The sequence below is a fragment of the Notechis scutatus genome, chromosome 4 (genome assembly GCF_049901735.1).
Source record: "Notechis scutatus isolate UNSWTSFEM ecotype Mainland chromosome 4, rNotScu1.2, whole genome shotgun sequence".
Taxonomy (NCBI): Eukaryota; Metazoa; Chordata; class Lepidosauria; order Squamata; family Elapidae; genus Notechis; species Notechis scutatus.
Window position 1 is genome coordinate 127,431,895 of NC_142012.1, and position 20,246 is coordinate 127,452,140.

At 37.7% G+C, this 20,246-nt stretch overlaps 1 protein-coding gene across 4 annotated transcripts in view; it reads left to right on the forward strand.

Annotated features, from left to right (window-relative positions):
* Window positions 1–20,246, forward strand: part of STAG1 (STAG1 cohesin complex component) — a 201,555-nt gene that overhangs the window by 108,233 nt on the left and 73,076 nt on the right. For 3 of the 4 annotated variants that reach the window (XM_087964870.1, XM_026687465.2, XM_087964871.1), the window contains exons 4-5: window positions 9,027–9,191; window positions 15,047–15,143. In XM_087964870.1, coding sequence (XP_087820996.1) covers window positions 9,027–9,191; window positions 15,047–15,143 — 262 coding nt within the window. Of the gene's footprint in view, window positions 1–9,026; window positions 9,192–15,046; window positions 15,144–16,592; window positions 16,729–20,246 lie in introns of those variants that run through there. The other variant, XM_087964872.1, reaches the window with a different exon arrangement.

The following is a 20,246-nucleotide window of genomic DNA, read 5'->3' on the forward strand; positions in this document are numbered from 1 at the left end:
TTTTGGTACCAGTTTATTACTTGTTGACTCATTTCATTTGGCAGCAGTTTAATTTGTACATTACTACCTAAGATAGGAGTATAAAGCTACTATTTCATCAGTAAAATGTAACAGACATGCTAGTTTAATATTAATTTCTTCAAGTTCTTGTTTAGAGAACAAATTCTGTTTATACGCTGCCAACTTTTAAAAAATGTACAAAACCATCATGTTTATTTGGGATTATTTTGTAGCTAAGATTGCAAACATTAAGTGATTTTAGGCACCTCTTAGCTAAAATTAAATGAGGAATTACTCTTTGGGAATAAGATTGGAACTGATTGTAGTTAGAGGTGCTGATGTGGAAGTGATTATGCATAGGAACAGGTAGAAAACGTTTCCAATTATTTTAAATTTGAGCTTTGATGTAAGCTGTCAATTTTGTTTTACACATTTGTAAAGGTCTATAAACTGCATGATTTCTCATATCTACTAAGACAGCCCAGGATGATACAGTAGTATCGACTGATAGCTTTTGCTGCCACTTTTTTGCCTCCATAGAAGAAAGGAAAAAATAATAAAAATTCCTTTGTCTCCCACCCCCAAAAAAGTCTAAGATATCAACAAAAATATCTGTTTCTAATAGTCTAAGAGTTTATGAAACACACGATAGCGAACACATTATGCTTTAAGAAAAATATTAAGTTTCAATAGAAGAAATAGGAACAAAGAAAAAATGGGTAGGACTATTTAAAAGAGCATTTAGGCCTCAAAGACATACTGTTTTGAAAGAAATATACTCTTAACTTCAACACCTACAAAATAAATGTGATGCCCATTTTTTCTGCTTTCTGCATGTAGATGTCCATGTAGATTTCATCCCTTTTGTAGGAGCTACATTGGAAACTTGAGTTTCTCAGGGTGTACATTTGGTAAATGAACTATCTAGCACCAAGCCTGAGAAATGTAGCACAAGATATCTGTTAAACAGTGGGAAAGATGGGGAAAGTGCTGGATTTAAAGTTGATACTAATTGATATGAGAAGAGATTGCATGTTTCTACTAAAAAGGACAGTCAATTGCATTAAATGACTTCATTCTAATATGCCACAAGTATAGCTTACTGTGTTGAGTGTCTGGGTAGTTTGTGCTATGTTTTTTTGCATGCTGCATAAGAATCAAAATAATGTCAACCAACCTCCTATGAATTCTGCTGCCCTTTGACCAATACTTTGTACAATATCATCATCAGGAAGCTATCTGGATGGACCAGTTTTCCCAGTCCCCATTAATCAGTCCTCATCTTGTTGAATATCAAGCAGCAGAGCTCTCAGCATTAGTTTCCATCTCAGATTGGTTTTGGCTGGAGAAGGATGGAGGTTTGGCACCTGTACCTTGCCAATTGGCCATCGCAAGATAGAGAGATAGAGAATTTGGTGCACTAGCTGCTCTACACCCCTTCCTTGCTGGGTGCACCATGGGGGTGATTGGGTGGGTTGGAGGCGTCTGCGAAGTCCCTGGGAGTGGATTCTCCGAGGATATGGGCAACCATGGGGGTGCCTGCCTGCTGCCATTAGGAAGTGCATCCTGGTCTCCGGCACCCAGGACACTGCAGGAGGAGAATGAGTGTAGATAGTGTGGGGCTCCCAAGTGTAGCTCCTGGTGGCTGCACTGGCCTGGTTTGCTGTGAGGAGCTCGGGTGTCCCCAGCAGTGGCACCACTACTCTGGCTCAGCTCTCCTGTGCCATCCTGGCTGGCTGCCCAAAAGCCTTGCAGGCCTACCTCCTCCTTGACTGGCTGTTGCTGCTGCCTTTCCGCTGTAATCCCTGAAGCAGCTCATTAGAACCAGCCACTCAGCAGCATGCAGAGTAACCCAGAGGCACTGCTCAGACCGGGACCAGATGAAACCTGCTGGGACATGATGAATCTTATGTTCCTACCAACAGTTTTGTCCTCTATGCAAAAACAAGCATGTGTAAGAATGCGAGGTCTAAGAAAAAAAGCTTCACTTTTGCATGCTCTGGAATTCTGGAGATCTTTGAAAGGTAAGTGAGCAATCAGTGACAAGGGTGAGGATGAGCACATGGAACCCTGTGGGTTAGCAAAGAAGGCCCAGTACCTGTGGAGACCTGGAAGGGCAAGATGGAGGGTGGGGAGGGATAGGTAGGTAAGAGCAAATGACTGCTGTAGTGCTGTAACATTCATAATTTCGGGACAAAGTCATAAATACTTTATGGGAGTTGTTGTAATTTTGAACAGTCGCTAAGTGAACTGTTGTAACTCAAGGACTATCTCTATTACAGAATTCAACTGTTGGCATAAGATGTAAACTGGAATCAGACAGCTTGATTGACTTGTTTAAAGAGGCCTTGCCTGATTAAATAAAAGAACAGTTACTTTGTCAAAACATCCCAGACATAATGATCATATTTATCTTCTTTGGCATAAATGGAGGGCTTGAAGAGCTGTAAACAAGTGTAGACAGAAAGTTAAATATTTGGTTTCACTTTTTTCTGCCTTCACCTTTTCCCGTACATTGATAACTTCATAAGCTGTATTTATGAGGCTGGATTTATAGAGTTTGTTTGTATTGTGCAGAATCTGGCTGAGGTACTTACTGATGAGTGAGCACCATTCTCCCAGCACCAGCAATCTATCATCATTGTAAAGAGGCATTTTCCCAATCAGATATGGCAGTAAATAATGCAGCCCCATCTCCCAGGGCAACTGGGAAGTAAGCAGAGCCCAAACCAATAGAACTACTCATTAGCATTTAAATATTCCAGTGACATTCCCTATGCAAGCATCAAAATCCAAGTATAGTCACTAACGTTACTGAAAACAGAATTGAATCCTGCATTGTTTACAGATATGCCTTACCTGGAAGTTTTTAAAGAAGAGTTTGGATAACCATTTGTCTGAAATGGTGTAGGGTTTCCTGCTTAAACGGGGTTGGACTAGAAGACCTCCAAGGTCCCTTCCAACTCTGTTATTCTATTCTATTCTATTCTATTCTATTCTATTCTATTCTATTCTATTCTATTCTATTCTATTCTATTCTATTCTATTCTATTCTACCTGCTAAGATTTTCTGCCTTGAAGCAATTGATGGTTAGCTCTTATGCTTCAGGAGTACAGTGAATCAGTACAATTCACCATGGTCTAACCACCAAGAATTCCTTCAACTACCCGTATTTGGTCTCCACTTTCATTTTTCCAGAATACTGGAAATGAACTGGTTCCAGGTTCACATTCACACGTTCACTAGAGATAGAATTTGAGATGGAGCACATTCTGGATTTTTGGTACAAGGGGAGTTGGTTTGAGAAGTTAATACTCTTACATTAGTAGACAGCAATCAGTTGTTTCAAATAGCTAAACTGTAAAAATGATTCTTCCCTACTTGTGCCACATTGTGTGTTTTGGTAGCTTTGCTGCATATAGCCATATCCTAGAACAGTGATGGCAACCTTTTGGGCTTGGCATGTTAAAAACTTGGAAATTGCCTTGACTCTGCTTGCATATCACAGACACCTAAACAAAAGAGAAAATAATCCTTCCTCCACATCTGGTGCAAAGTGTTCTGCTGAAAACCACTGTGTTTGAAGACCACTGAGAAATTTCAGTTGGTCCAGAATACAGCAACCCAAGTAGTAGCTGGCACTCATTACTATGAAGACATTACACCTGTAGTCCAAGTCTGCCATTGGCTACCTGTTGGCTTCCAGCTGCAATAAAGTACTGGTTATTTTATTATAAAGCCCTGCATAACTTGACACTGAGATACTTGCAGGACCAATTTGACTGCACCTTCCAGGAGAAATAGTTGACAATCTGTCACCTGCAAGGTATTGGGTTGGGGTTCATAGGTTCTTTCTATAAAAGAGATGCTTATTGAAGTGTCTTTGAATATTAGTAGTTTGGGTCAGTAGTTATGTTGTTGATTTGAGTTTTGAGCTTGGCAGTTTGTTTGCAAACATTTTGTGACCATTTGAGGAGACACCTTCAGTGCACTTTGGATTGTGCTTGTCTGGGGATGACCTTTGAATACCTTTCTGAGCCCTGGTCTGATTTTGGGTTAACGAAATGGCTGGCTGTAGGTGCTGAGTCACAGAGATGCTTATCAATAACAACACCTGTTTTATGGAAGAGTTTCCTTTTATAAATTAAATTATGCCCCTAGCCTAATTTAATTTATGTGTCCTAGCCTTTCATAAACACTCAAAAGTGAATCATCCCAGATGACCTATTGAGATAGGACAACACAGTTGGTTGTTGTTTTTAATTATTCATTTGTTTGTTTTATGGTTGTAGTTCATAGCATGGATATTTTGTTTAAATGCTTGGATCAGCTGCAATTTTTGTAAGTGTGAGAATTATGTGATTCTACAGAGTATGAATGTGATAAATTAAGGAGAATATTATTGCCCCATCTGAACTATTTTGGATACAGTGGACTTCTCTTATTCCAAGAGGAATTATGGACAGCTTTTTATTGCATTCACAGTCTGCTGCATGACAGACTTTTAAATCAAATCGTTGCTGTATTGTAACCTGAATAGAAATATGTTACATGTCACTTTAGTTGAAAGTTGTCTGATCAAGTGTGTACAAGTCCAAAGGTCAGACATCCAATTGTCAATGAGCAATTTCAAAGTCACTGCTTCCCCATCTTGCTCCTTAATCATTAAATCTGATATGGAGCGGAAATTTCTTCTTTAGAAAAAAATCCTTTTTTAATGCTCTTTCCTATGATAGCACACAGTACTCACCGCTGTAAAATCAAATACATACAACCACCTTACTAGATAAATATTTGTACTTTATATGTACAGAAACTCAACAGTATTGCTAGATATATTACAAGGTGAAATGTTTTCCTGTATTGCAGTAAAAATTTAAACAGTGAAAGAATAGAGGTAAACTACATTTGCACACCATTCAAAAGAGACTTAGGAAGGAAATTAAAAGACTACAATAAATTTATTCCAGCAGCCAACACTAATAACCAGGGATCAAATTGACGCAATCAGGCAGAAAATATTCCAAACAAGGAACCATTAGGAGGAAACCACACTGCCACTAAACTGGCAGGGCAAACTACTATAAATAAACAGGCAGCAAGCTCGATTAACTTGCACTGATAATGTTACCCAGTTGGGTAATGAAAGCAAAGAACCAAACTCAGAGAACACCAAGAACTCTATAATTTTAACAGCTTGGTGGAAAATGTATTCCATCTAAATCCATGCACTTACAATTATTCTTAATGATTCTAACATTTACCTTTGTACAGAAAAAGTTATTGTTTGTACAGATAGTTTTCACTTGCCAATCACTATTGGAACCAGCAACCCCATCACTAAGTGAATGAATGAAATGTTATCTGACCACACCTGACTTATAACATCAATTTTGCTGTGATCATTAAGGAATTCAGAGGTCATTAAATGCAACATCAGGTGATTTGCAATTTCCTGCCAGCTTCCCCATTGACTTTGCTTGTTGGAAACCAGCTATGAAGATTGCAAATGGCGATCGCATTACTGTGGGGACACTGTGGTGGTTGCTAGTCCAGCCATAAGCCTACTTTTTCAGAACCATCATAACTTTAAATAGTTGCTGAATGAGGCAGCTGATAAGTGATGACTATCTGTCTTCTGTCTCTTGCAAATAATGCTTTAGTTTTTTCCTTGTTTCCATAGTCCAATACAGGAGTGTCAAACTCATGTCGTCATGGCAGCATCATGTGACATATCAGGACTTCTTTCCTCTTTGCTAAACTGGGCGTGGCCAGCACGTGACACATCTGACCCGCAGGCTGGGTGTTTGACAGCTTGGTCCAATACATAATTTATGACCCAACTAAATAAAAGATGCTTATCAGTAGTGTATTATGTCAGATGATTGATAAAATCCATGGTTTTGCAGTCTTTGATAAATAACATGTACAGAAGATTTAGCATGTCATTGGTAGGCTGTGCTTCATGATTGGTAGCTATTCTTTAGTGGGATGCAGTTAAATAAATCATTAAAGAGCAGCATTTTTCCTGGGTTAATTTAATTAGGGTTAATTCTGATGGAAAAATGTGATCCTGCAAGATAACTGTACCAACCAGGGCAAAGTCCATATAGTCCTGTGTAATATGCTTCTACTAATACTAATAAAGGAGAATTTGTAGCTCAGGGTTGACATGAGGGGTCCTGGCTGCTCTCTGAGCTTGTTTGTTTTATTACAGATGTTTCATTACCCAAACTAGGTAACATCATCAGTGCTACTAAGGAATGCAGTTTGCTGTCAGTTTATATTCTGGTGGCTTGCCTGTCAGTGTTGGTGCCGTGGTCTTTTGTGCAATCAGCTTATTTTCATTGAAGACATTAAGGCAGTATTTTGCTTTTTTACATTGAGGCATACAGTACCATAAAGCAGAGCATTCCAAGCAGAATGGGAATGGTTGCATGAAACAATAATACTTTATATATAGTAATCAGTAAACCCTTTCCTGGTTTGGTTTCTTATTTCTGTGAATGTATATGATTGGTTAGTATTATGTGCCTCGAATTATGACTGCTTAACAGGATTTTCTTGATAGGATCAGAACCCTGATCTTTCCTCTCTAGTCTAGCACTGGGTTGGCTGTAAGTTTCTGATGGAACTTGCTGGCTATTCATTTGTTATTTTGAAGGCATAATTACAGTAGCCCTTTTACAATATTTGTATATTAACTGTGCCTATGATGCTCACAGTCTTTAACTTAATGCAGGTCAGAAGAGTATTTCTTGATTCAACCCTGAATCAGGGAGATCATAGCAGTGATATCAGTACAGTAACAGGGAACATACTTTAGTTGCATTTCATACATGAAGTTGCTTTTGAAGAATGTTTGAAAACTTCACTGATTCAGAATGAAATCCATGCCTGGTTATCCAGAGCATGCATAACAGGAAGCTACTCAATAGCTATAATACCTGTTATATGCAGGTAAATAAGTTTTAGTAAAACCTATAACCAGTATTTGACTTAAATAAGTTATTTCACTGCTGTCTTATGATTTATTTCTGAATTTTTAATGTGCAAATGTTTATTACAACTGTTATTTTATAGTTGCTGTATTTTTGCTGCTACTACAGGTGCAGGGAAAGTGAGACATGTACAGTAATTACAGTAATTAAGTAGTTAGCTCAGGACCAATCTTATATGCATGTTAATATTATTGATTTCACTAGAAAATTAATTCATTTACAGTATTTGTAAATCTCCTTACTTAAGATTGGTTGGAGATCAAAGCATGAACAAAATACAAAATTAAAAAATGAAAATGATAACTTTGGTACATATCCAACAGGAACAAATACAGACAGGACAGAAGAAATTGTGAAATGATGTTGTTTATACTGTCTTGTGAAATATAAAGAGGACAGGGCTTAATGTAGCCTTTGAGGTAGTGTGCATGGCAACTACTGTAGAAAAGTCCTCAAATTTCTGTACCTTGGTGATTGCCATTTTTGTGGTCTTGGATGGGATTTCATGACCACAAGTGAACTGGATGTGTGATTTGGGGCTTCTGGACTCATGACTCCTATTGTAGGAGCAGGTGGCAGCCATGTCTAGGAAGGCCTTTGCTGAACTTTGTGCGCAAGTTGTACCCTTTCCTGGTTTGGTTTTGCAGTCGTTTATGTCTTGTGTTATCTCATTTGGGCTATTGCAATGTACTCTACATGGGGCTACCTTTGAAAAGTATCTGGAAGCTGCTGCCTTTGTTCCCCACAGGAACAAGCATATGAGGTGGGTTGGAAGAGAACAACTGGCCCAAAGTCACCTGGTTGGCTTTCATGGCTAAAGCAGGGCTTAAACTCGCAATGTACACTTAAGGCCTAGTGCCTTAACCACTAGATCAAATTAGCTCTCAATTTGATACAATCATCTTTGGATCATCTGTTCCTCCACAGTTTCTTAATAATGACTTATGGTATAACAAGCAGCATATCATACTCTCTGCTTTGTCACAGTCAACAAATTCCTGCCTTCTCTTCATAAATTTCAGCTACAACTGCCCAAAGTCTGAAATTCAGCAGCAATTCCAGCTAACTTTGTTACTGTGCTCTTTCTATTGCCACTTTATGCTTTGTTTCCTCTCTATCTCTATTACAGTCATTTCCCAAGTAAAGTAACACATTACAATGAAAGGTAGGTTTATTACATAAACCATCACGTAACTATTCACAGTAACAGTATCGCATCCGTGTATATTTAGGTATGTATGTTTGGGTTATTTGTAAGCAAGGTGAATTGTCTCAATCCCATCACTTTTCCTGGAAATTTCCCACTTCGCATCAGAATATTACACATCTCTATTTAACCTGCTAGATTGGACTGATCCTATGCTAAATCAACATTTTTGGTTTTGAGAATAAGGGGAAGCTGATGCATAAAATTATTTCATTTTTTTCAGAATCCCACATGCAGATTTACCCTTTTACTTGCTATCCATTTTGTTAGTGTGGTTTGTTTTTCTGGATATGAGTTTGGCAGTTGATTTACAGAGCTTAGAACTAATTTTACCTGCCTGCTCACTTGGACTAGGCATGAATATCAGGTTTTCTTCCTCAAAGAATGTTGGAGTTGCAGTATCTGTATGTATGTGTGTGAGCTAACATTAGAGCCTTTTAACTAAACATTAAGTAAATCTTGTAAACTATAATTTCCCCCCTTTTTATACAAAAATGTTATACCTCTGTATTACTGGTTTGGTGCTTCTTTTAATTTTGGAGTGCTTTGGATTTCTTTTCTTTTTTCTTTTAAAAAAAGTATTTTTATATTTTAGGAAATAAAGTTTAAAATACATTGAAAATTTATTGAAGTCTTCTGCACTTTAGATAACACTAGTGTTACTGTAAAATTGTATTGAAATCTGTTGATTTATATGTTGAGACTTGAAATATAACTTTTTACTGTTCTTTGAAACTAGCATTTGTAAAAGCATAATAATATATTAAATATGATGTAAGGGTATCAAGACTGTTTCTCCTGATCTTCTATCTCCCAGTCTGCCAATAAGAAGCCTCGAAAGACTCCGGGAGAGAAGTTTCGCTCTGAAACTGGAATTAGAGGAACAGGTCGAGGAAGAGCCAATGGCCATCCTCAGCAGAATGGAGAAGGGGATCCTGTTACTTTGTTTGATGTTGTGAAGATGGGCAAAAGTGCTATGCAGGTAAAACCATTGTTGCCTATGGGAACTTGTGTTAATTGCCTTTTATATCCTACCACTTTAATGCTAAGTTATATGCAAAAGATTTCTTGGTGGGATGCCACATAAATCCAATAAATGAACAAGCAATAAATGTCAGCTATAAAAATTTGAACGGCATGATAAAACTTAGCATCTGTATGTGTCACACATATGTGTGTTATCTTAGACAAAGTGATCTACTGGAAGACTAAAGGGTCGAAATGGCTTTCATTCTTTTGAATTTTTCTTGTCATCGTGATTGATGATTTCATTGAATATGTTTGTTCCTGCATGGAAAAATTGGCTGGATAGTTGACAGAAATGCTTCTTAGTGTTATTTTTTGTTTTAGCAGAATGAAACCAGCACTCCTGTTTTTACCAAAAGCTTGGGCGATGAAATGAGCGAGATGATGAATGAAACAAATTTGATAGCAAACAGGTCTGACTGAATATAGTCAGTCAAGTGAGCCTATTTGTAATCCCACTCTGGGGTGTTAATAGTGGCAAAGAGGATTCTTTATCACTATATCTACAGTGCCATCCAATTGACCTTTTTATGTTTTCAAAAGTAGGTTATTTTCTGACCCCAAGAAAATGTGGGCCATTCAATAGCCAGCTACGATTTATTTGTAGGTTTTATCTATTTCATAATTAATTCCCCTACATATCATAATTAATTCACTTTCTGTAAAAGTCCTTTTAACTGAAAGCATGGTCTAAAATAAAGTTGCAATTACCTGAGGCAAAGGAAGGCCCATATGGAATGAAACGAGCCATTTGGTATAATAAATCCACTACCACAAAATGGATGTAAATCCCTGAACACAGGAAACAAGGGTGATAAAATCTAGTGAAATGGAATTCCATTGTACAATTGGAGAAGCAAACCAACCAGTTTTCCCTGAACAATCTTTATCTGGCAACATATATGACAACATAAAATATCTTTCACAATATAGATACAATACATCTCCCCTTAAAGAAAGGGGAATAAATAAATGTTCCTTATGGAAGAATCACCCATCATTTATACAGAAAGGTGAAGGCTCAGTGATCTTACAGAAGGTCATCCATCTGAGCCTTGACACAGGCTTCCTGGTTTTGCACTCTAATTCAGTATAACAGATCTACAACCTGTCTCCCCGTCCTTAAGTCTTTTGGAGAATGTAATTCTGGGGAGGGGGCAGTTGTTTGGCTGCTGAATTATAGAGGGAGGGATAAGTATGGAAATCGATATTCAGCTTATATTATAGTGGACCAGGTAATTTATTTGGTGAGGCGTGCATATAAATGATATAAAAACTGAAATGAAAGACCAGTTATGCCCACCTGAACTGATGAGGTATTTTGCAAAGAGTATGCCTTTTGCAAAATTTCCAAATTCTTATAATCTGTGCTGCCGCAGCTAGAACACTACTTTTATTGCAAACAACTCTTTATTATCTTAGTTCTGTTCAGCTGGGAGAAGCAATTAGGAATACAATACACACAGCAGGAGATCTCTTTTGCTGCAAGGAGAACAGTTCCTAATGCAAAATCTGAGGCATCTGTTTACATCACAAAAGGATGGGAGTGATCTTGATGTTTAAGCAACCACTGTGAATAGAAAAGGACTTTCACTTTCTGAAACTGTTTTCTCTTTGATCATTTGAACATGTATTCTTTCTTCTAGATAAAAATCCTTGTGCCCTGTACAAGGGCACTTCAGTAGGGATGAAAGTTAAGGATGAGCTTTTTATAAGAATTTGTGAAGCTCAGAAGTACTAGACATCCTTAATTTATAGGTGCTTTCTATGAAATCCATTTGTATTCCTTCCCTAGAAATCCAGTAAAAGAGACAAAATAATCTCATTTTTCCAATTTAGCAAAAATTCTATGTTTACAGAATCACTGCAACACATATTTGACAAGAGTTGTGCTGACATGGACCTTCTGAAAAAGATCAGTATGTACACAAATATTTACACATATCAGAAAATATTTCATACTTGAATCTGAAAAGGATCTTCCCACAATTAAGCAAAAAATATTACTTTGTATTAAAAATTGCCATATCTCAGACCAAATGAAATTAAATATCTTTCATTCTGATTTAACTGTAAGCACTCATTTAATTGAAAATGAGTGCCTCCTTAAGCCAGCCAGCAGATCTGAAAAGAAAGGCAATGGGGAGAGGTATTTAATGGTTACATTAAAGGAACCTATAGCCATACACATTCCTTACAGAATTATACCTTAGTGATGAACAATATGGGTGCAAAGGATGGGGCAAATAAATCCTTTCCTCAAATTATCATCATATATTCCTGTAAATTACCAAAATTTCAAGTAGACATGGATATTGCAATTTACTGGAATCTGACTCCTGGCTTCAAGTTGATTCTACAGTTATACTACCAAAGTTGCAGTTGCTTCTTTTCCCTAAAAACGTCAGTAAAATTGGCATATTTTCTGTGAGGCAAGGAGGTTTAGTGGGTTGATCAGGAAATAATGAACATTGAGAGTAGAAATACTTGAAAATCCAATATGTATTAAGGAATTATATGGTTAAACAAGTTTAAACTTGCAGAAATGTAAATCCATTTGCTGTTGGTGCTGTAATAATACTTCGTAAAGTGAGTGCTCCAAAGAGCAGACATCATCTTCACATTTAAAGGCAAGGCATGATGCCTCACCAAATAGCAATAGCTATTAGCAATAGCAATAGTTTTACCAAATAGCAATAGTTTTACTTCTTTGAGTCACACTAGGTCAGGATACCATGGGAAATGCAATACTATAATGCTGCTTTATAGGGTAGTTCTTGATGTAGGATTGCTCATTCAGCAACTTGTATATAGCCATACGTCTTCTAATCAACTCTGAGCAGCTCCCAATCAAAAGTTAAAATGAGATATTAAAACTATAAAACACATGAAAACATGAACTTTTGAAATTAAAATAGTACTGAACAAATGGTGGTTCTCTGAATGTTGGCTGCCCCAATATCCCTGCAGTCATGTGATTGTAGGCTGGTTTCTTGGCAACTGATTTATACTTAAAGTTGGTTCCAGTGCCCATCACATGAACGCCATTTGTGAACTTCCCTGCTGGCTTCCCCAGAAAGTCAATGGAGAAGGTGGCAAGGAAGTTTACAAATCTCTGGTGTAAGTTTCCCCCACTTGTGCACCCTGCCCAGCCTTTCTACATTCATGTCACGCTAGCCACTTGTGCAACACACCTACACTCCCTAAGTTTTTCCTTGTCCCCTCCCCTATTCATATAGCTCTATATATCCACTCTTAGTTTTGCCGCATCATCTCACTGACCCTTGTGCATCTTCTCTGACAATCACCTTGCCTCCCCTGCTACCGATACACTCTCCATAAACCTTGCCATGCCCCCCCTCACACACACCCCTGCACACTCTCCCTGAGCCTTACCACACTTTCCTCACACCCTTATGCACTCCCATATACTTTCCCTGTATCTTGGCATACCTTCCTCACACACCTTCACCTCTCCTTTTCAAACCCCACCATGCCTCCCTCATAGTCTCACACACCTCTACATATTCTTCATTCACCTTGCCTCTCCAGCACTGGTATACCTGGAAGGATTAATATCTAGCCACAAGATGTTGCCCACTATATTTATCTAATGCCTTTGATTAATTCAAGAGAGAATCTAGTTTAGGTAGTTGTTGACTTATGACCACAATTGGTACTCGTCTCTAAATTTTGCAGTCGTAAAGCAAAATGTCACTGTGTTGCTTAACCCCATCTTTCTACTCTCAGCTACCATTGTTAACCGAGGTTTGTGTGCTGTTAAGCAGAGGGAGCCCCAGGTAAGGAGCATGAGGTGTTGGAGGAAAATGAAAGAAGCTATGGGAAGCCTGATGCAGCTGTATGCAGATTAGCACAAACCACAGCTACCCATAGAAACCTCAGCTGCACCCAGCTGATCTTAATTGTTTTTCTTCTGCCACTCAAGAAGTGCATCAGACTATATGCAAGGCAGCTACACCAGGCCACCATGCACCATCTTCTAAGCTGTGTGCCCCATTCTTTGCCCAAATTATATGTCCCATTTTCAAGTTCCTACCAGAAACGTCTGGTTTTCCTAAGGTCTTGTGAGAACAGGTGCGCTATTTGAGAAATAATGGGGCATACATAAATTGGAGGTTTGAAGGAGAGATAGGAGGGTGGGGAGAGTTGCAGTGCCCCTTATAGTCATTAGTGTGGGTGGGCTTTCAAGGACCTGAATTTTAAGTACGTGAGTGTGGGGGGCTGCAGTGGCTTCAGGTATGGGTCAGAAGTCCATTTTAGGTACTATCATAAATATGAATTGTTGCTGAATGAATGGTTGTAAGTAGAGGACTGCCTGTATTTCAAAGCACATAAAATCTAGTACAACTTAGGTAAGATAGTCCTTGACTTATAACTACAGTTGAACCCCAAATTATTTGTGGAAAGCGAGTTACCACGTGATCTGACTTGACTTTACAACTTCATCCTGTCTTTCTGAGCTGTGATTGTCATTAATCAGAATACAGAAGTACTTGGGTGGAGAACCCTAGGAGGCCTACCACCCAGCTGGGTCTGAACGGAAGGCAGGCAAGCAGCAAAAAGTTTTGCAAAGCAAAAAACAGCCCAGCAGAGGAAGAGTCCAGCTAGTTCCAAGTACTCCATTCCAGTGTTGAAGTCTTGATTCTAAAGTAAATTTAACTTAATTTGTTAAATTTACTATAAACGCTGGAAAGAGGGTGACAAATTCTATAAGTGACTTACCTTGATGAGTGACTGGCAGGCTGAAGCGTAGAAAAAAAAATCCTGAGAGTTTAATTTAAAAAGGAGGAGGATGAAGGAAGCAAAATCCTTCAGAAGGTTGTTTTTGTGGAGAGCTGAACAAAATACTTGGCAATGGCTGTGAGAGCTCAACTTTTTGTTGCCTATTTGATTCCCGTTAGGACTCAGCATCTGCCATGTCTACACATGCTAGGCCCTCACTGCCTTTGCAAAGTTTTTTTTTTTCCCTTTTGGCTTCCTTCATTTCCAAAGTCAAGTAAGGACTAGGAGAGGCCTGCAATCTCTCGGCTGCCAGCTGGCTTCATTCTTTTGCAAAAACCATCAGTGGATAGAACACTAAGTTTCCTCCCTGGTCAGTTCTAGTTGTCTGGCCATCTTCTGGTTGCAAGGGGCTAAAAGGTAGGTCTGCTACCAATCCCAGTAAGCCAGTTTCCCTCTTTTGCCGTTTGTATGACTCCTTTTAGGACCCAGCTTCTCTTGCAACACAGGAATAAAGTTTTGGGTTTGTTTGCCACCCAGAAAGGCAGGATGATAAAGCCCAAATAGAGAAGGGAGACAGCCAAATGGGGAAGTATATAAGTCATAAGTGTGGGCAGGTTTCCAAGCATCCACATTTTGATCATATGTCTGCAGGGGGGCTGCAACAGCCATAACCTGAGGCATAGGTCATAAGTCCTTTAGTTCAGCACTATAATTTCAAATGATCACTGAACAAATGATTGTAAGTTGACAACTATCTGTGCACCGATTTTAAAAGAACCATTCGCCTCAGTTAATTATGTCATCTTTCTGAAACACATTGCTACAGAAGAGTGTTGAAGGTATTATTTTATGGCATTTATTTTCTTAGACAGGATTTTTCAGAAATTGTGGTAATAGGCTCATGTTTTACTCTTGGCTGTTTGTCTATGATATATTTCATAAATCACAGGATGAGATTTAACACAAAGTTGAAATCACTGGTGAAAATTGAGTGTTCTTTATATGTAGTATGATGGAGCGTTGAATTCTCTCTTGAATATTTGACTGTTCTTTCTCTTTTATTGACAGTCCGTGGTAGATGACTGGATTGAATTGTATAAGCAAGACAGGGATATAGCACTGCTGGATTTAATCAACTTCTTCATCCACTGTTCAGGATGCCGAGGTAAAAGGCATAAAAGTATTATAAAACTACTTTGGTTCTATGTATTCCTTACATGAATTAGAAAACTTGTTTAGAATTAAAAAATGACTGATGCAAAAGTCTAAAATTATATGTGCAATAAAATAAATAAAATGACAGTATTTGTAGAACATTAAGGAAAAGAAACACTTCTGTGATTTCATCCCTACTTTCTAAAATGGAAAGACTTTTCTTAAAGTAACATACTATTATTGTTGCAGAAGTTATGAACTAGTAATTTCTAATATAATGTCCAACATATCCTTTCACATTCTATTCTGGAACCATATTATTTATCCTGATATGAAGGATATCTCCATATCTGGATACATTTGTTAGAATTAAAATTAGGACACTTTTTAAATGTAAGAAAAGATCACTGTGCTGCCGTAGCTTTGAAATGCAGATAATCTTTGTTAAAATATATTGTTGCATTTGACTCTAAATAATGAACCAGAATTAATCTAAATATGTTACTTGATATTCATTATTTGAAATGATACTTATCAAAAGTTCTCCCTTTAATTCTGGAAGTAGAGTTTTCTAAAAAAAAGTAGGTATAAAATTGGCAAGATCAAAATAAGACCAAATATAGAAAATATGTATTTTTTTTTACAAATTTTCCCATAAATTAATCTTAACCTCTTTACAATGCCTTTGACATTTCTGCTTTGTCATTTAAACTTGATCCTTATCTTTTCTATTAGAAACAAATCAATGTAATTTTAGTTTTGTGGTCCCTTCTTTTACTTTCCTTTATTTCTGGTTTGTCTTGCTTCCTATCTAACAACTGTCATAATGTTACCTAATATAATATATAACAAAAGTCGTTTCACTGAAGTAAATTAGCCTCACAAATAGCTCAGCAAACTTACTCAGAAATTGATTAATTAATTAATATTGTCTCTGGAAATGAGAAATTTTGTCACAATTATGTAGATATATATCTCAGCGTATGTTCCAAGCAAGTTTGTTTAGAGTAACCTTTTATCCAAATGCAAATCTAAGTGCAAAGAAAATAACTTTGAAAAAGTTTCATCCACCAGCTCCAATATACAGGAGAATACTGAAATTAAATAAATCTAATTTTTGAACATATAAAAGCAAAAACAAAAAAACCCTAGTTGCAATATAATTATTTACTCAGTAACTTATTTGTACAAGAGAATTTTGGGGATTCTCCTCTGTGGCTTAGTTAGTGGTTTTGGTATGGTTCTTAAAGAAATCAGGAACAAGCCAATAAACAACTACTACTATTTCTCCTCCTTTTTGCCACTTGGGTATCCATTGCATTCAGTAGTGGTGTCTGTGATTTCAATTATAATATACTACCTTAAAATAAACTATTATTTACTTATTTACCCTACGTGTGTATTGACTAAGCCACAAAGTTAGTTATATGCAAAGAAATCTAAAATATTTCTGAATTAGGAAAATGGGAGAAGATTCCAAAAGCAAGAATTAAAAGATTATTGATGGGTCAGAGTTAAGATGCTGGGCTTGTCAGTTAGTCAGCTGGAAAGCCAACAGCCAACTTGGATTTGAGACCTGAGTGCCGTACAACAAGGTGAGCTCCCGTTACTTGCCCCAGCTCTTGCAAACTAGTAGTTCAAAAGCATACAAATGAAGTAGATAAATAGGTAATGGTTTGGTGGGAAGGTTATTGTGTCTGAATTTTAAGGCTGGCCACATTATGACAAAAGTGTCTCTCAGACTCTCTCAGCTCTCAGCTACTAGAATGTATGAAAGTGTCTCAGACACTTTGGCTTAGAATCGGAAATGAGCAGCACTCCCTAGAGTCCGTCACGACTACACTTTATAGGCAATACTTATTTCTGCCAAAAATATGTTAAGAAGACTGACACAAAGTGTATCCAAATTTTTGTGTGTATCATTTTACAATTTTTCTTTTTTGAATCTCCAGAAAATTATGTAATATACATTCCAATTTGCTGAAAGATGTCATTCTTAACTTTTACTATGTAGAGATTATACTGTAATAATTGAAAAAGAAATGGACCTGTGATTTGATTGTGGACGAAGGCTGACCTAACATGTGTTACCAAGACCTGGCTGAGTTCTGAAAGTAGGGGTTGCCCTTTCCGAAATCTGCCCAGCTGAATTTCAACCAGATTCCAGGGCAGGAGTCAGGGTATGTTGTTTGTTATTCAGGAAATTATTAAGGCATTCCAGAGCCCTGCTCTGCAGGACCCCAGTTGTGAGATCATTTTTCTTAAGTTGGGCTGTAGGGATCAATGGAGATTGTTGCTGTTGTACCAACCTTCATGTTGCAATCTCCCTGCCTGAGTTCTTTGACACAATTTTTGGATTGTGAGTGGAGTTCCCCAAGCTATCTTGCTTCTGAGTGGGATTTGAGGTGGCTTGGGATTTTATGGTCCTATCTTAATGGTCTTATCTTAGGTTATTCAAGCATGATTCAAGATAGTATTCACTCTTCAGATTTGATGTTCCTTTCGAACTATTGGCAATGTGATCTGAAACTGGGGGAGCTTTTGATGTTTCTTTTGTCATGGTCTATTCTCTCCTTGACTTCCACGGGTTCCTCTTGTGTCACTTCCTATTGCACAGAAGTTGGATCATTAGATTGGTCCACCTCCACCAACCGTGTGACCCTTAGCTGCTTCAGAGGGAGTTGGGGGTTATCCATTTTGGTTTACTATGTGGTCCATCTGAGGCTTTGGTTGCCACTTGGAATAATGGAGCAGCTGAGACCTTAGATTGGATTGTACCTGTGTAAATTCTTTCCTTTTGAGGATCCTGTCACCTTTGTGGTTTACAGAGAAGGGAGAAGAAATGGGAGAAGAGACATCTTGAGTGCCATTGATGCTCAACAAACTCAACCAAATGTAGGTTGGAGCTGCTATTAAGGCCTATCTTATGGCAGCAAGGATGATGAAGCGCCAGTATTTCATCCTTAATGCATCCAAAGTCCTGTTTTGGGTGTCATTAAGGCCTATCTTATGGCAGCAAGGATGATGAAGCGCCAGTATTTCATCCTTAATGCATCCAAAGTCCTGTTTTGGGTGACATAGGCCCTCTGGATAAGGGGCATGAAGATCCTCTTACAGGGCATGCAGAAGAATTTGCATAACATCTGTCAGATAATGTCACTGTTTCATTCCCAGTTGGACACTGGCTTTGTTACAGGTCCAGAGGAGATGCTTAAAGAAGAATCTTGCCTGGTTATCTGGTTTGAACCTGTTGGACCTGAGGAAATAGACAGGGTTCTTAAGATTGTGACTGCAGCCACTTGTTTTTAGATCCATCCTGGCTAGTTAGTGGCCTGAGTAATGTTAGTGGGTTCTGGTCGTATTAATTCTTCGAGTGAGGGGGTTATTTCTTTGCCTCTTAGAGAGACCATGGTTTGCTTTCTTCTTAAAAAGCTTTTGCTGCCCCCCATTATATTAGACAAAACTAATTGCCCTTTTGGTGACTTTTAATTCCATTGACTATGGTATCCTTCTGGATCAGCTCAGAGGACTGGAGGTGGTATTCACTGGTTCACCTCTTTTCCTCAGGGTTGATTCTAGTCAAAGAGGATTGGGAGGACAGGTCCCACCCTCAGCCTCTACTACTAGATAGGGTGCTACAGAGTTTGGTGCTTTCTCCTTTCCTTTTTAACATCTACACAAGTCTACTGGATAAACACTTTTGTTTTCTTGGGGTGAAATATGATGATGATAACCAGTTGTAAATCTCTACCCTTTGCAAATTAAGCAATGCCATGACAATCTTATCCTGGTACCTGGATGCTGTGTCATCTGTTCTTTTAGGTGTCTGCTATTCCCCTACCACTGTGTCATCTGCAAATTATATAATCCTATTTTGTACCCCTCACTCAGATCATGAAAAAATATGTTTAACAGCATGCTGCCTAAAATAGAACCATGCAATACTCTGTTTCCTATTGGATGCCGAAGAACCATTGATGGACAGTGATTTGGTGGTATTAGATGGATGCAGCCAGCTCTGCGTCCATCTAATAGTACAATCCAGCCTATTAAAATTTCATGAAAACTGTCAAACATTTATACTAAAACAGGATATGTTATGTCTCTTACATTTTCATGGTCAACTAAATTGATCATGAAACAATGAGGTTGATCTGGCATGACTAATTTTTCATAAATTAGAAATTTTGTTCACAAAACTATTTTTTAAATAATTAGTTACAGAATTTTGATACTTAATACTGTCTTCTTTTATCAGCTGTGTTTCAATCCTACCAGGATTATCCTACCTCTGTTAGCAGTTAAACCATATCACTTTTCATCTTTTTTTCCCCCTGCTGATATAGCCAAAAAAGCTGAACCCCAACTTTTGGCTTTCCTAACCTTTAGTTTGTTTTCCATATTTATTTACAAAATCTCCACTACTATGCAAGAGAGTTAAGTGAGTTTTCCCCCATTTTACAACCCTCCTTGCCAGAGTTGCTAAGTGAATCACTGCAGTTGTTCTGTTAGTAATATGGTTGTTAAATGAATCTGGCTTCCTCATTGACTTTGCTTGTCAGAAGGTTACAAAACCTGATCACATGATTGTAGGACACTGCAGTTGTCATAAACATGTGACCACGAGGAAGCTGTAATGATCATAAATGTTAAAAACAGTCATAAATCACTTTTTCTAGTGCTGTGTTAACTGCAAGCAGTTATTAAACAAATAGTTGTAAGATGAGGATGACTTGTAAGTACTATTTATTCCTAACTATAGCCTTGATTTTGTTATTAAATATTTCTTAAGCAATTAATTCTCACTGCATTTTTTGTTTCTCCTGACATTCTTATCTTTCACATCAATATGACAGATTGGCTGGAATCACATTCAGTTATTGTTGCTTCTCTTGACAAATAGAACAGGTTTACCACCTTTCTGCCAGTATTTTCAAACTTAATATTTGTTCATTTTCCTATCATTGGTAAACATTGTAACAACAACGTATATTTGTCTACTTGTAATTCCCTACAATTCATTCTCAGCCAAAAACACAGCATCCTCTGCATACCAGGGTTATTAATATTCAATAAGAAAGTTCTTACATGATAATAAACATTTCTTATAAAG